This window comes from Gadus macrocephalus, chromosome 14 (genome assembly GCF_031168955.1).
Source record: "Gadus macrocephalus chromosome 14, ASM3116895v1".
In the NCBI taxonomy this organism is placed as follows: domain Eukaryota; kingdom Metazoa; phylum Chordata; class Actinopteri; order Gadiformes; family Gadidae; genus Gadus; species Gadus macrocephalus.
Window position 1 is genome coordinate 16888363 of NC_082395.1, and position 17868 is coordinate 16906230.

The 17868-nt window shown below is 44.9% G+C and overlaps 1 protein-coding gene across 1 annotated transcript in view; it reads right to left on the minus strand.

The window, feature by feature from the left end:
* Positions 1–208: 208 nt before the first annotated feature.
* LOC132472456 (MAM domain-containing glycosylphosphatidylinositol anchor protein 1-like) overlaps positions 209–17868 on the minus strand; it is a 52535-nt gene continuing 34875 nt past the window's right edge. The window contains 3 exon segments of the mRNA XM_060072063.1: positions 209–785; positions 4428–4536; positions 15603–15733. Of these exon segments, the coding sequence (XP_059928046.1) occupies positions 697–785; positions 4428–4536; positions 15603–15733 (329 nt within the window). The 3' untranslated portion in view covers positions 209–696.

Here is a 17868-nt window from a genome sequence, read left to right on the forward strand (position 1 = left end):
CCCTTCTCCTCCTCCTGTCGTCTGTTCTTGCCATCTCGTGTTCTCCATTTGCTTAGGTCCTTCGTGTACGTCTTTGGTAGAGTGTCCGACACGTTGGTGTGCCAGGGGAATAAGGGGAGCAGGGAGAGGGGGGGGGGGGGGGGGGTGGGGGGGGGAGAATAGGGGGTACAGTGGATGTGTGGTGGTGGTGGTGGTGATGGTTTGGGGGGGGGGGGGGGGGAGCGCTGGGGGGGTTGAATGAATCGTAGGAACGTGAAGATCAGGGAATTGAGTTGAAGGAAGCAAGGGGCGGGGGAGGGGGAAGTGCATGGTACGGTCTCACTGCCGTATAGCATATACGTATGTTTATAAATATAATATACACCATGTCAGCCGCCGATGACGGTACAATGTGGGCGCGCGTGCGGTCTAGACGGACTGATGGCAGAACGTTGAACAATAAGCATTTATAAATCATATCTAAATATTTGTTATCGATGGACAGACAAAGGATGGATGAAAGGGGAGAAGGAATGGAAGAGAAGGGAATGAAATGATGAAAGAGTGAAGGGGGAGGAGTGAATGGATTGTTAAATGAATGGAGACGAAGAAGGGGGGGGGGGGGGGGGGGGGGGGTTAAGAAAGGACACTGGCGGTGGCTCGGGAAGGATAAGAGCGCCACTCGAGACAGTCTGTCAGTTGATCGACCATTACTCATCATCTGTAGTGCAGGAAGCAGAGGAGAGCAAAGGTCGTCCAGCTGCCCAATAGTTGCGGGTGCAGTTTAGCGGAACCCCCAATCAGAACTGTGGAAGAAAATATACCAAAAAATACATTAATGATGACATGTGTGCTACACATTAAAATTTGATCGATCATTAGTAAATTTTCATACTCATTGTTGTCTCGCGTTATATGCAATTTGTAACATGTGTTGTAATATATTTAGACAGGTAGAAATTTAGGATGATATAAAATGTGATGGACCAAATGTTGCATTAAACAAATCTGCAGTTAGATCGAATACACCAAAGCACACGCTGAACAATTACAGGAAAGCTGATTGAACTAGCTGAGCTATGAGACACCTGCAGACCTCCAACGTTCAGCAAGATGGGAGATTTGTAGATTTACCCATTTGCACTATGGGATACGTGGAAAATACATGTACCAACTTTGCGGGAAATCAATAGAATTACATTTTCACATCTTCCCTGTGTGGTGCTACACTTAGACACATCCTAGCTTATCTCGGATTTGATACTTATTTATCGTAAAAACATATATTTTAACGGTCTCAAAAGTAAAAGATGATAAACCTGCTAACTTGATCCTTTGTGTGCTGTACTGTAGGACTGCCGACTTGGAGCAGTCACACAACCCTGAAAGGATACTGTACAAGTTAAACAGTGTTACACAGGGACCTTTCCATTCCTTCCTCCAGGCTAGTATCCAGCAATGGGACGTTTTTTGCAGTATTAAGAGCCAGGAATAGTGGCTCTTAGGGGATGATAAGAGGCCTCTCTGGCTGGCGAAGAAAACAATTAGCTTCTAGAATGTTAGCAAGGTGTGCCAAAACTTGTAGGGCACTAGGACTCTTCAATACTTCTCTTTTATATAAATATATATATGTTAAATACATTACAAAAATGTGCTAAAAGATAAGAGAGAATACAATTGAAAAGTAATTTTGTAAGATTGTTCAGTAACGTTATGTTTATAATATTTTGTGTGTGTGTGTGTGTGTGTGTGTGTGTGTGTGTGTGTGTGTGTGTGTGTGTGTGTGTGTGTGTGTGTGTGTGTGTGTGTGTGTGTGTGTGTGTGTGTGTGTGTGTGTGTGTGTGATCAGAGAGCAGAGAGCGATGCCTGCACAGGAGAGGCAAGACTTGGATGCCAACATCAGTCACTTGTATTGCACAGTATTTTACATACAGAGAGAGATCCTGTTTTTGTTATTTTGATTTCTGTAACTTTGTGGAGTAATAAATTGTTATCTTATCTAAGGTGCACCCCCACATCACTATACTAATACATAGGCATATACACACCCAGACACACAACCATATGCCTGTTCCTACTGATCAAAGCCCTCATTGATGTTACAAATGTCTGAAAGTCACTGCGAGGTGATTTCTGCACAGTAAGACTGTATGTCGGTATGTTTCCTGGCTCTTTCTCTGCTAATCAGGGACCCAGCAGTACCACTATTATTATGAAAGAGACTGCAAGGGGAGAATTTCATCTTGATTGCTGTTTCATTACCAAGATATTCCAAAGATACGTAATTTGTGTGATAGAATGAAGAATTCAGGAGGGGATTTTATTAAGTGTATTTTCTACAGTGGCCAGGCTACACAGCGCTGATTAGACACCTTGACAGACACCTTTAAGCCGCTGGGTGACTTTGTTTTTGCCAATTACGAGCTTACAGATCCCTGCCTCCAGCAACATGATTGGTTCAAAACAATATGAAAGTAAAGGAACTGAAATGCCCCGTTCACCCAGATTTAGAGCTGGTCTGCCATCAGACTTTAGATACCTCTCTGCTCACAAAATGATCATCAAGACGAAAAATAACATTGCTACTGAAAGACACACAGGAACCAAAGATTATGTGATGAGGGCTTACACTTCCCATGCATGAAGCCAAATAACTGAACAAACAATGCATTTTTGCACAAATAATTTCAATTTTGTCAACGGTTCATAAAGCTTCATACAGCGGATTTAGATTAATGTCTTCAAGGAGTAGGTATGGAATTAGGGCATTTTGCCAATAGATGACATTGGACGAACAAAACCAAGAGCCTATCAGCTGGGAGCTGAACACCTTTACCTCTACACTACTCTCCCGCTCCCAGAAAGTGGTTCCCAACAGAGGCGTCTAGCCGCTGTCTACAGAGTGTGTGTTGCGCTGCTCTGAAAAGCCTGACTTTGCTGACAGCTAGCAGGACCAAATGAGCTTGTCTGGCTGTGAACACCACACCTACATGTGCTGTGTCACAGCTGGACTAAACCATACCAAAGGGACTTAAATAACTCCAACAGCTACCTATATCACGTCTCATGTCTAATTTTGTGTTCCTTAGAAGGAAGCCTGTTCTTCCACAATAGACAACAAGATGCAGTGTTTGTTCCACAGGTCTCTTCAATCCCAACCCTGATAATTACCATCTGTCTACGTTCAATTCCTCCTTCTGTGCAGGCCTTCAGGAGACACACACACACACACACACACACACACACACACACACACACACACACACACACACACACACACACACACACACACACACACACACACACACACACACACACACAAAACCACACACACACACACACAGACAGACACACAGAGACACACAGAGACACACAGAGACACACGCACACACACACACACACACACACACACACACACACACACACACACACACACACACACACACACACACACACACACACACACACACACACAGACCCCCGCCCCAGACACCCATATAAACACAGAGAGCCACATGCACACACACACACACGCCACACACAACCACACAAACACTATTACCGAGCGCTTCTCTTCTTCCTGTTTACACCCTCATCTATTATTCACACCATCCGCCAGGATCTCCATGAATCTTTGCGTATGCACTCACAATGAATCCCCCACACACACATACCGACACACACATACACACAAAAACAGACACCTATGCTAAACTTCTCACACAAAAAGCACATAGACGCCTCACATGGGGAGGTAAAGGCAACTTGTTAATAATTCACTCTCTCGCTCGGCTGTCTGGCTTGTTTTTCTGCCGCTGTTGTTTTCTGTGTGGTCAGTCCTGGGAACCATTTCGGAGACGGAGATGCTTTGTGGTTTCAAAATGCAGGCTGCTCAATGCAGCTGTGATGCAATGTTATCGGCAAAATATCCTATACTGAGACTTTCTAAACACCACTGTCACATTTAGTGTTCTGGCAGACGGTGGCATCGAAGCAGACTGTTGGAGGTTTGGCTCAGAACGATGAAAAGCATACGATCAATAGAAAAGCCACGACAGACATCCTAAGCGCTGTGAGAACAGGTTTCAGGAAAGAAAACGTGAGTGCAGAGTAGCTGTAGGAATCAGGCGATCCGGCTGTGAGCTACAGGCAACGACACGTCAATCACTGCTAATAACCATTCATGTCAATCAGCACGTTGTCATTCCATCCGGGGGTATGACGCGGCTCTCAGAGGGCGCTCTGTCTGTTGTTTCTGTGTACTGTACGAGACTACGAGAGCGGGAGTATAATTTCACTTTTTTTAACTACGGACTTAACTTGTGAAAACATACACACATGCATGCCTTGTGTGGGCATGTGTGTGTGTGTTAGCGTTCCTGTATCTATGAGAGAGCATGTCTGTGTGCTTGTGTATGTGTACATGCCACTAGTAAATGCAGGTGTACCTGAGTTGGCCACAGAATTGTCTTGCTTGCACTTTCCTTTGGTGATGGACACGTCATCGATGGCGATGTCCCCTTCATAGCCCACGTCCCGGATTCCCTCAAACATTATCTGAGGATCGGGGGAAATGGGACAGAGAGAAATGGCAACCAGGTTAAAGACATCTAGGAACTTCAGGAATAAGAGACCTTAGGGTGGTCACCTCTGACAGCTGACATCTGAGGTGGAAGCTGCTTGAAACAATCAGTGAATCAATGATTCACTGAAGATGAACACCGAAGATGAATGCTGATGAGAAGCGCTATACTAGGCATGCTTCACACTGATGAGAGGTACCCTTCCTCTGTTAGATCAGGTTCTATTTAACACTTTGTCCGAAGCAACTTACAGTGAATTCAGATACATGTCATTAAGAAGCAGGTCGGGGTTAAGGCCTCTTGCTCAAGAATGCGGACAAACCTTTATGAGGTTGAAGTTGAACCTACGTTTGACGTTGCCTGCAAGATGCTCACATTGAGCACAAAGCTAGCTGTTATGGTAAATCTCCTGAAGCTGTTATCAGCAAAACCCTTCTCCTCTGAGAGCAAACTCATCATCAATCAAATTTTTATTTCCCCTCCCCTCCCCCTCCCTTTTTTTTCTCGATCGGCGTCAGGTGCGCTCAAAAGTGACCAGATGTGAACCCAAAAAAGCCCAAGTCTCAGCTCCAAACCGCATTCTGCCTCCCACTTTTAGGCCCCCAAACATCAGATTGGATTGACAACCTAATTACTGTGGCAGGCCGAGTAGGGCCCAGAGCACTCGGCACACACAGCTAATCAAAAACCAGCGCTGTCTGTCTGGAGTATACATCTCACAAACAAATGAGAAAGTTAGTTGGTCTCACAATAACAGCAATAACACGACCAGTCAACACTTTCAACGTCCTCCTTCTCTGCGGGGGCCTGCTAATGTGTTCCAGGTTGAAATGGGATGACTAAAGGAGATCAAATTAGATGGGAGGAGATTTAAATAAGGATCGCTTTGGTGTTTTGTGTTTCTGTGTGTGTGCGCAGAAAGGGAGAACGTTACAGAATAATTCCCAAAAGAGTTCAGCCGTAAACACTGTGTTGTGATGGAGCCGGCCAGCAGAGAACAATCAGGGGCTGCACACATCTCCCCCTGGACCCGTTCACGTCGAGACCAGGTTAAAACCGTTACCAAAAAAAGTACAGAAAGGGGGGGGGTTACAATTATTTTAAATCCTGTTGCATCCATCCTGTTCCAGACGGGATGCAAATTCCATTGGGCTTGTGTGAAATATAAATGTTCTGGTTTTATGTAAATGCAGGACGATAGATACACAAAAACATGGTTTTATGTAAATGTGTGAGTTAGAAATCTAACTTAACATCCAAAGTTCCCCAATCTCCTCGTGAACATTAGGCGCCCGCTCAATTACCCGAGCGCAGAGGACAGAAACGTACACCGACGTCTCTGTTCAACGGCCTCTCCTCTCCTCTGGCTTCACTTCACTTTAATAAATATGTAAAAGAATTAGCCGAGCTGCGATGCTGTGCCGCCAGGCGGATATTGCTTCTTGAGCTCATTTATGCCACGCAGGCTTCTGAGTTGTTGGGCGCCTAAAACACAGTGGAGAGGGGAGGACGAGAGGCTAATTGGTCAAGGGTCCCTGTGAATTTATAGGCTTTACCATGGACTCACACACACATATACGCACCTGTTTGGGCACCCACAAACACATGCATGCAGGCATGCATGCACAGCCCCGTGCACACATAACCACATGTACCAAAAACACACGCGCGCGCACGCGCACGCGCACACACACACACACACACACACACACACACACACACACACACACACGCACACGCACACGCACACGCACACACACAGATCCAATGCATTGCTTTATTCAAGTTTTATCCCATAGCATCCTGTGTCAATTACTCCGTAATAGGACCCATCTAGTACCCTGCCGAAACCCACAGACAGACAAATGCATGCATAAACAAACTAGCCTGCTAGTGCATCTGCTTCAAGTCAAAACAAAAGAAGGCAGATTGTTGCATAATCAGAGCACATGAGGAAATAATTGGGAGATGGAGGCCAATGAAGAGCTCCAAACATTGGTTTAGTGGATCAATCACTGGGAAAAAAATTGAAGTGCCATCTTGTTCCACCCTGTTATGCAATACTGCCTGGTGTAAAGAAGGATTCAGAGTCAACTGAAATACTGATGCACTGTTCCTATTTTATTCTCAAAAAAAAAGTACACGCAACTAGACTAAGGGGCCACTCACACTAGGGCCGTTTGCCTGTTCCGTGCTGCAGGAAGATTCAGCACGATTCCCCCCCTCCCCACTCCCCCCGCTGGCCCGGGGTCACACTGCTCCCAAAGTCTGTGGCCTGGGCACGATTGCTCCTTCATACATACGTCACCACGTCATAATACGATAAATACGTCATCACCAAGCGTCCTCGCCGCCATAACAACAATGGAGAACAACAACGTGAATGCCGTCGTCAGCCCAAATTTCAAGTAAACACTCGACTTCACTATCGCACCAACGTAAACCCACTCGTGAACCGCTTGCCGCCATTGTTTAAAATGATTGTTGTGGTGAAGAAGGGCATGGACCTATAAAGAAAGAAGGATTGCGCAAGGACTAGGTCATCCAGCTCACGTTGCGTATCCGTGCGTGTGCGTGTGTCATCTCGTTAGCATCTGTACTTTAGCCACGGCACACCTCTCCCAAGTGTGCCGTGGCCAAGGGGCTGTTCCGTGCTGGAATACGGATGGCGTGGTCACACTAGCCAAACGTTCTAGACTTTAGTATACAAATGAGCTCGGGCACGGGGCCGCGGCCCTAGTGTGAGTGGCCCCTAAGGCCTATTCATTGCGAAACCACATCGAGCTGTAGAAACGCTGTAGTACACATTCCAGGCCCATAAGGGGCGCTGCTTCTGCTACAGAATTCCAGCAAGAGAAAGAAGAAGAAGAGATGAGCATGCGCTTGCAAACATATCCTCCTGGTAGCGCTTCGTGGTGGATCGAAATAGATTTGGGCCCCGTCCAAACGGGCGAAAACAATCTTTTCCCCTCCGTGTTCCTTTGTTGCGTGTCAGAAATATCTCCGTAAAGACAGACTCATTGCGAGCTGTAGAAACGCTGTAGTAAATATTCAAGGCGCTGGTTCTCCACAAAAATGGAGCGCATCCTCCCTGCGCATCCTCCTCGACCTAATGTATACAAACATTCAGTCAAGGAGGAGATTTAACCTTTTAAATTGAGCAGAAATACTTTTGAATGTACAGTAATTAAAGGTCAAAGTTAGGGCATCAAATGTACAAAGGGGCTGTATTTAAAGCTATACAAATAAAACAAATAAAAAGTTAAACGCAATTCTAAAGTCACCCAGCTGGTGTGTGTGTGTGTGTGGGGGGGGGGGGGGGGACGTCATAGTTTGTGTTTCAGGCGTCCACACGAATCCTAACACGAAACCGTATAGGTCCGGATATATTTGAAATCACCCTGGGGCATGGTTTCAGAAGAGGGCGGTTTCAGGCCCCGGGTACGCCGGATCCGTCTGGACGGTCGGCCGAATCGCCGAATCAAAAACTTGTGCGGTTTCACCAAAAAAATTGGCTCCGTGCGGAAGGGGCCTAGGAAGATGGAGAAAGAGCGTGAGACCGGCCACTGAGGCAGCGCGGTCCAATGAATTTCCAATGGTGGACGGCTCTTATGTCAACTTGTGGATGGTCATTGAAAATATTTCCACCTTTCGGGTTGAATCGCATGAGTCAGCCAGAAACAAGGGGTTCACTTTGTCCATGTGGATCTCCTTTCAAGAAGAAGAAATTACAGTAGGGAAACCTGCCTGTCTGTTTTCCAGTCAAGGGACAACCTTAAAAATGATCTCAACTTAAACCTACACAAAATGAACGAAACACATAGGAAAGATAAGGAATGCATTCAGGTGCCTGAAAACGTTGGTGCGATTAGTTACTAACCCGCAGTCTGAATATTTGCGTTGACATGGCGCGCATAAGAATCGGTGAGTGGTAGATTCTAACAGTGTGAATGCGTTTTCCTTCAACATCAGCTATAAGAATGGCTTTCTGCACTTGAGCGGCAGATGAATAATAGGAATGAACCCCCACTATGTTTTACACAGACCCAATGCAAGGCAAGCAGTTCCCGTGAAGGAACTATTATCAGGTGTAATCAATCGGCAGGACATTTTAATAAAATCAATATTTCCATGTCAATATAATCTTGAGGACCCTTATTGCTTTACAGCAAAATGTCCGGACATTTTTCACATTGCAACGATCCCTCTCTGGCTCTTTGAGAACAGGGTTAACTGCCCTCCGCAGAGCCAAGAACTTGGCCCTCAAAGATTGTTAGTATGAGCTCACAGATAGAGAGACACAGAGACATGAAGAGAGGCTTATGGATAAAGACAGGGTGAAAGAGAGATGGATCAAAGGAGTGATAAAGGGAAAGCCAGAGAGCGAGAGCGAGAGCGAGAGCGAGAGCGAGAGCGAGAGCGAGAGAGAGAGAGAGAGAGAGAGAGAGAGAGAGAGAGAGAGAGAGAGAGATAGCAGACATGTAGTATCGTGAGGCACAGATGTTGATGATGATGGTACTCTTGTTCTCTCCCCCCAAAGGCAGCAGTCTCTGCCGGGATCAAAGATGGCCCCTAGGTAATCCAGTGAGGGCCCCTGGGGCCTCTAACACACTCATATCGTCTCCTCAACTTCTGATTTAACCGGGGAGCACTATACGCATAGTATAATATATAATGCTCCACATATATTTCTAACAAATGTATGCAACTCTCATTGCACTCTACATTATTATATGACAATTATATTATCATATTTCATGATTATATATTAGATCATTATTATATTGTATCACAATAATATATTGAGAATACATTTACTTTTCATAGCACTATGGTACACTTTTAAAGATAATTTACAGTTAAAAAGAGGATGAAATATCAATGCAAAGTCAAGATCTGATATTAGTTGAGAAGGTCTTAGACTATCGCCCTGAACATCAAGGCAATTGGCTTCTCCTGGGGAACCACAATATTCATATGAATCAGAAGGAGCTGGATGTATGATCAGTGAATTACCAGAAATAACAAAAATAACAAAATCATTATTGTTAAATGTTTGGTAATGAACGAGCAACAGAAAAGCGACAGAGAGAGAAAGAGAGAGGATAAAGAAGGAAGAGGAAGGACATAAGGGTAAAGAGTGGGAGAGAGTGGAGTGGAATGAGGGACATGGTATAGTAGAGATCAAAAGTGAAGGAGGGAGAGAGAGAGAGAGAGAGAGAGAGAGAGAGAGAGAGAGAGAGAGAGAGAGAGAGAGAGAGAGAGAGAGAGAGAGAGAGAGAGAGAGAGAGAGAGAGAGAGAGAGAGAGAGAGAGAGAGAGAGGGTCAGAGACACAGACAGACAGACAGACAGACAGACAGACAGACAGACAGACAGACAAACAGACAGACAGACAGACAGACAGACAGACAGACAGACAGACAGACAGACAGACAGACAGACAGACAGACAGACAGACAGACAGACAGACAGACAGACAGACAGACAGACAGACAGACAGACAGACAGACAGACAGACAGACAGACAGACAGACAGACAGACAGACAGACAGACAGACAGACAGACAGACAGACAGACAGAGAGAGAGAGAGAGAGAGAGAGAGAGAGAGAGAGAGAGAGAGAGAGAGAGAGAGAGAGACAGAGACAGAGACAGAGACAGAGACAGAGACAGAGACAGAGACAGAGACAGAGAGCAGTGAAGGGGAAAACGACGGGAACTCAGGTCACTGTTTTTGCTTTATTTGGCCCCTGGGAACCAAGGTACGTGACGGAAGTGGCCAGGAAGGGACACAAATAGAAGAGGCACTAGTGTGTGTGTGTGTGTGTGTATGTGTGTGTGTGTGGTTGTGTGTGGTTGTGCGTGTGCGTGTGTCTGTGTGTGTGTGCGTTTGAATAAAGCTTATATTCATCAGCTGCCGCCACGGCCCCTCAAGCTGCTTACCTTATGAAACAATTATAAGACGTGTGAGTGTGTGTGCATTCGTGCACGTGTGCCTTTTTTGGAGTTTGTCTTTGAGAATGATATTTGTGGATGCATGTATTTGTGTGTGTGTGTGTGCGTGCTTGACTGTATGCATGTGGGTTGGGCGCGCATGCGTGTGTGTGAAGCAAGCATACTCCCCCAACCCTACTGTGTCACAACAAGCGATGTGCCTGCTGAGCTAATGACTGGGCTTTAACATCTCTGATGCATTAAGTACTGCTTCATTAACGATGCACGCACACACTCACACAGGCTGAAGCATGTGGGCGCCTCCCCTCGCACACAAATAACACTTTGCGTGTGTTATTTACCTGTAAACCAATAATTTACAGGGCATACATCACACACATGAACACACACACACACACACACAAAGACGCATACACACATGCACAATCATACACTCGTATGCGCACACAAGCACACACAACGGTCATATTCGCACACATGAGGGCAAAATGCAGACACACACAAAAAATAAAAAAAGCGAAGCGCAACTGTCTGGCTGAGTTTATTATTTATCTTCATTACCAGAAGAGTCCAGTGTCTGGACCAATTAGTGAGTCACTTTAACGAGTCCCACGGCCCTCCCTGGTGCCCCCACCCCCGCCACGCTCACTTAGAGAGGGAGCCTGTGTGTGTATTTGGGTGTCTGCATGTGTATGTGTATTTGTGTGAGAACGGTGCGGATGGCAGGTGTGTGTTTGTGTTTGTATGTGTGTATGTGTTGGTGTGTGTGTGTGGGCGTGTGTATGTTGGGGCTGTATCTTTTCATGAAGTATCATTAGCGTTGGATGGACAACCAAACATAGTGCCACTAAAGGGGCTATTACTCCTTCTACTTTTAGTACTACTGTTAAATGTGCTGGTATATCTCATTTACTTCCTCCAACTAATCCCAAATGTCCAATCTTGGATGATCCGGGTACCTCATATTTTATCGAATTGCCTTTTTCAATGTCGATAAGCACATAAACAAGTGTCTAAAGCACACTAAACAGAATAAACCGTGATGCAGTTGTTTCACATCCAATGTCTTCATCTCAATAAATTGTTAAAAATAATAAACAACTTGCAATTAATATAATCACAAACCGAGCATCAGAAACATATTTCACAATTCCGGCATTAGGAAAAAATCGGACCAATCATGAACCTGGCATGATATGATGCATTCAGACATGGCTTCAAATTTCATATTCCCGACATGAGTTCACAATTCTAACAATGGGATAAAATGTACCGGACCTAATGAACCTTCCACTTAAATTCATATTTCTGAAGTCCTAAATTCCAATCCCAGTAACTCAGATAAATATCCAGCCCGGTTCAGCCCTTAGGTGTGTGGGTTTCTCGTCTTTCCTGCATACTGCTTCCTTTACGGCCAGAGCTAGGCCTAATTAATTAAGGCCCCTCCCACCAGCGCAGCTCGCATCCATCATGGATTCACTTACCCCAGAACATGTACCATGTATCTGGAATCATTACACACAACTAGCGGCTGCCCCAGCCTCATAAATAAGCCAGTTAATTGACCTGTCATGGTTAATTGCTGAAGGGGGCCAGGGACTGGAGGGCTTAGGGATGTAAAATAAGATGGTGGGGGCACAACACAAACACTGGGTTAGTGTTAGTGTGAAGGATTCAAGTACGGTTGGATGTATACTTCTGCTTGTGTGTGTCTTTATGGATGCTAGAGTATATTTGCATGTATGTATATGTTTATGTGTGTCTGTGTCTGTGTCTGTGTCTGTGTGTGTGTGTGTGTGTGTGTGTGTGTGTGTGTGTGTGTGTGTGTGTGTGTGTGTGTGTGTGTGTGTGTGTGTGTGTCTGTGTCTGTGTGTGTGTGTGTGTGTGTGTGCATCTGTATGTGTGTGTGTGTGTGTGTGTGTGTGTGTGTGTGTGTGTGTGTGTGTGTGTGTGTGTGTGTGTGTGTGTGTGTGTGTGTGTGTGTGTGTGTGTGTGTGTGTGTGTGTGTGTGTGTGTGTGTGTGCCTCAGCGTGTATGTGTGTGCATGCGTCTGTGTGTGTGTGTGTGTGTGTGTGTGTGTGTGTGTGCGTGTGTGTGTGTCAGTGTGTGTGTGTGTGTGTGTGTGTGTGTGTGTGTGGGGGGGTGTGTGTGTGTGTGTGTGTGTGTGGGGGGGGTTGTGTGTGTGTGTACAGTTAGTAGTGTCTCTGGACTCATTAGCTGCAGAAGGCAGCTAGAAGGACCAACATAACACAGAGAGAGAGAGAGAGAGAGAGAGAGAGAGAGAGAGAGAGAGAGAGAGAGAGAGAGAGAGAGAGAGAGAGAGAGAGAGAGAGAGAGAGAGAGAGAGAGAGAGAGAGAGAGAGAGAGAGAGAGAGAGAGAAACGCAGGGAGGACAAGAAAGAGTGTGAGAGGGCAAAATAGATCAGCTCATGTCAGTTGGGTCCTGATAGATTCAGAGTCACGGAGGCCAGCCATAGTGTTATGCTCTTGGCTGTGTACAGCAGAGATTGGAGGATATTGACACAAGGTCAGAGGAGGCTGCCTGCCCAGACCCCCTTGACTCCCCAGAGAGCTGTCTCACTCCTACTAGTCTCCCTAACTTCATGCTCCCTTCATTCTGCCCTACCTCTGTCCTTTAACTTTATGCACTTTTATCGTCAACACTTTCCACACTTTCGCATCGCTTTCTTCGTAAGATGTTTAATGTTATGGTAAAGTTTGAAGAGTATCCAAAATAAAAGTCATGGTTGGTCTTGTTTTGGCCTCGTGCTGTTTACAAGATAATTACACAGAAATAAAGATATTACAAATTAATTTGTCCATAAGCGTAGGCTATCCCTAGAGTCAAACCACAACAAATTTAGTATTTATAATAATTCTGAGCTGGGAGGTTACCAATATCAAACCATTTATATTATTAATCCAAAATATTTAAGGTATGATTTTATCACAGCATTCGAAATACCTGCAGTAAATAGCGCCAAATCATTTATTTTACCAATCTCTCTGTACACATTCCAGTCATTTAACGCTATAATTTAATCTGCATTACTCATTGTAAGTGTAGCTTTGAATCCAGTATAAACTGAACAAGAGAAGACCAAAACAAGACACTGATGGAACGCAGTGGAGTTGTCGGGTTGTGCTTCCTCCTCACTCAGAGGGGAGGGCAGCTGCCACTGAGCTGAAGGGACCACCATGATGGCTCTAGCATGCAGCGCTTGCATCACACTCACTGAAGCCACTTCGCTTATAACCCTCTGCTGCATATGTTGCTCAATATGGCTCAACGTAGCTCTGAATGTAGCTCTGATTTTTGCTCTGAATGTAGCTCTGAATATCACTCTAAACTAAGCTATGAACTAAGCTCTTAATATAGCTCTGAACATGTGAAGCTAGCTCAACGTAAAGCTTGCGTAGAAAAGCCAGGAATACATGTGGTGCTATGTCTCGTGGGCCAAATGTATTCCCGCTTTTTCTGCAAGGGCTTTACAATTAGTATTAGGTCGACAAATATTTATATGAAATTACTTTAATTGAATAACAAACAGTTAACCATAACTCTCTTTAAATATGTTATCATGTACTGTACCGATTCGAAGAAAGTAATTGATCTATATTATAAAAACCTACAGTATATGTAAAACTCATTTTAGCCTAATAACAATACTAGACATTTTCATGTCCAAACGCGTAAGGATCCCATAACCCCAGTTTGTTGTTGCTCAGTGAGTGTCAACACTCTACTACTCCTTTCCAATTCTAGCTTATAGAAACTATTATTTCACAAGACCAACATGACATTTAATTAACAGCACTGCAGGGCCTGATATTCTAATAAAACAAAAAGTTTGTGAACAAAGTTTGCTGAAGATATGAGAGGTGGTGGCATGTCCCAGTTGTGAAAAAAAAGTACATATCTTTTCCATTAATTTGTTTCATGTTACATCTGTCCTTTGAAGATATTAGCAAAGGAACTTTTACAAATTGCCTTAAGCAACAGCTAGCTAGCTTTAAGAGACAGAGTCGCTCTAAGTACAATCAAGGATCAAGAAAAAGGACATAACAATAACAAATAACATAAAACAAAAAACAATAATAATTAATGTTTCTTCACTAGAGCAATGCATATTAGTTATAATACAGTATGTTTAATGATACATTGTGGAATCTGTGTCCTCCATTAAGTATAGATTTTTCCCTTGCCACCATTAAACGTGCATGTTCTCAGATTCACACTATTACCCAATCTAAGCCTAGAAAGATATCACTATCCTTCGTGAGCCAAAGTACCGCAGAATGAACATTCACACTGTTAGAACGAAGAATCCCTCGTGGAATTCTTTACAACAATCAATACGACCGTATTGCATCTCAACAGACATCCAAATCCAGCCAGATTCCGATGGGCCCTTGTCCAACAAGAGCCTGCATAAATATGTGTTCAGGGCGGCAGGACTAAAGACATCTAAATAATGAAAGCCAGAGAGAAAAGGGGTTAACCGCACAGAAAAGAGGGAGGGATGTGTGCTTCCAGTAATGCAATATGCTCGTAAGGATAGATAAAACAATTAAAACAAAAAACATGGCAGACAGCGTTTCAGAAGCAATCAGGAACACAGAACAACAGCTGCCACATCTCAGCTTCAGTGGACAATCGCTGGATTCCTAACTCTGCTCAAACTATCTATGCATAGCATGTGTCGTTATTAATTTACTACTATCCGCTGGGAGACATTTCAGAATACATCGTTGTTGTATCTGGACCCAACTGCAGTATCCCATGCCCATCCAGGAAACCAACCAATCAATGTGTTGTTTCATTCTCCCCGACGAAGCTTTTTCCCATGCCCACATTCAAATAAGGGCCCCCCAGAACCCTCTACAACTTTGTGACCAACCAATGGCCACCAGTTTCACAATACCAGTAGTCATAGAAGCGGTGTATTGCAGGCAATCATGCAGAAGAACGGAGAAGTTATTTTTTTGTATAAAATATAAAGACGTTGCTATGGTTCCATGGTAAAGCAATAAGAACACATATAATAGATTCATGCATGGTTATGTCCCAGTAGAGGTTTCTACCTGGAAGGGTCCGCTGGGGCTGATGTCAAACAGGGCCTTCTTCCAGTCTGGTCCCTGGTGGCTAGACTTGGACCAGGCTACCGAGTCCACGTACGCTATGCTCCTCACTCTCAGCAGCACATTGAGGGTTCCTGTAGACACACACACACACACACACACACACACACACACACACACACACACACACACACACACACACACACACACACACACACACACACACACACACACACACACACACACACACACACACACACAAAACAAGGTTGGATTGTTAAGACATTCATAAACAATGAGAATAGTTGGATTAAAAGGACTGGTCTTGGGTATTCGAAAATATGTATTTTTAAATATAAATTCAGATAAATTACTTGAATCCGATCAATATTGAATGGTGCAGAAAGATCTCTCTCTCTCTCTCTCTCTCTCTCTCTCTCTCTCTCTCTCTCTCTCTCTCTCTCTCTCTCTCTCTCTCTCTCTCTCTCTCTCTCTCTCTCTCTCTCTCTCTCTCTCTCTCTCTCTCTCTCTCTCTCTCTCTCTCTCTCTCTCTCTCTCTCTGGGGTGATAGTATCATTCATCATCTTAATGATCCGCAGCCAGCTCCTAATTGGAACATTACCAACTACCAGTCTCTTAAGCAAATAGTACCACCCTGTGTGTGTGTGTAATTGGGGTTGTATGTCTGTCTGTGTGTGTGTGTGTGTGTGTGTGTGTGTGTGTGTGTGTGTGTGTGTGTGTGTGTGTGTGTGTGTGTGTGTATGCGTGTGTGTGTGTGTGTATGTGTGTGTGTGTGTGTGTTTCTGTGTGAGAGAGAAAGTGTGTGTTTGCGTGTGTGTGTGTGTGTGTATGGGTGTGTGTGTGTGTGTGTGTCTGTGTGTGTGTGTGTGTGTTAATATTGGTTGTATCTGTTTTGTTTATGGACAGTTGTTTTACTGATCTGAGAGAGTAAACATTGTGACACAAAGGTGTGTGTGTGTGTGTGTGTGTGTGTGTGTGTGTGCGCGCGTGTGTGTGCGTGCATGTGGATGCATTTTGTACCTGTCCTTGAACCTTGCTGAGTAATTTTTGGCAGGCAAGCTCTAATTAACTTCTTCCGTAAGGAGTGAGTCGAGGTGAATTCATGTGGGACGGCGTCTGTGAGTGAATGTGAGTGTGATAATAATATTTCCCATATAATAATAATGATATAGAGTCATTGTCATTAAAATGGACAACACTTTGGATGCCGACCAGCACTGCAGCCATAAAGCCCCACTCTTATTCACACGGCGCCGTTCTCCTCTTCCTTCCCTGTATTCCTTCCCTTCCTTTTAAAGCATACATTTAAACATCTTTTTCTCTTTATTCGTCTCTGGGCTGCCCGTTTTCTTAAGCGCTTCTCTTCAATACATCCAGGCTCTTCTTTCCCCGTCTCGTTTGGTCACTCTTGCTTCTTTTTTCCCTGTGTCCTTCTACCTCTCTTTTCTCTCACTTGACCCGGTTCCTCTCTCTCACTTCCTCAACCTCTGGTTTTGTCACACATTTTCTCGAGCCCACATTTCCTCTCAGACGCTCTCTCTCGCTCCCCCTCTCACCCTCTCTCTCGCCTAGAGCGACCTCGTCCCCCCTCTACCTCTCACTCATCCCTAAGGTCTTTCATCCTCTTTAATTGCCACCTCTTACTCGTTTCACGTCTTAGGCTCTCCACATGTCCAACTCTCCCCTGCCACAAAGTGCCCACGCATCTATCTCTCGCCACGATGCCTCCCTCTACATCCTTCCCTCTCTTTATGTCCCTCTCCCTTCTCCCCTCTTTCTCCCTCCATCTAGCTCCCTCTCCATTACTTCCCCCCTCCTTCTTCTCTTTCTATCCCTCACTCTCCCGCTCCCTTCCCCATCATTCTCCCCCTATTTCCATCTCCCTATATCTCCCTTTCTCTCCCCCCTTTCTCTTTCGCTCCCTTCCTATGCATCTTTCTCCACATGACTCCCGCCCTTCATATAGCTCTCTCCCTGTATATGTATCTCTCTCCCTCCCAATACCTCTCACCCTTCATGTTTCTCTCTCCATCCCTATACCTCTCTCTCCCTATATGTCTCTCTCTCCCTCCCTCCATATACCTCTCTCTCCCTATTTGTCCCTCTCTCCCTGGGTCCCAGCATTCTATGGAGGAAAAAAGGCGATGCTGATGAGTAGGCTATTGATTGAGCTGAGCTAATTCAGAGTGTGTCAGCGAGGCGGTGTCAGAGAAGGCTTTATGAGAGGCCAACTCCTACGGCAATCTTA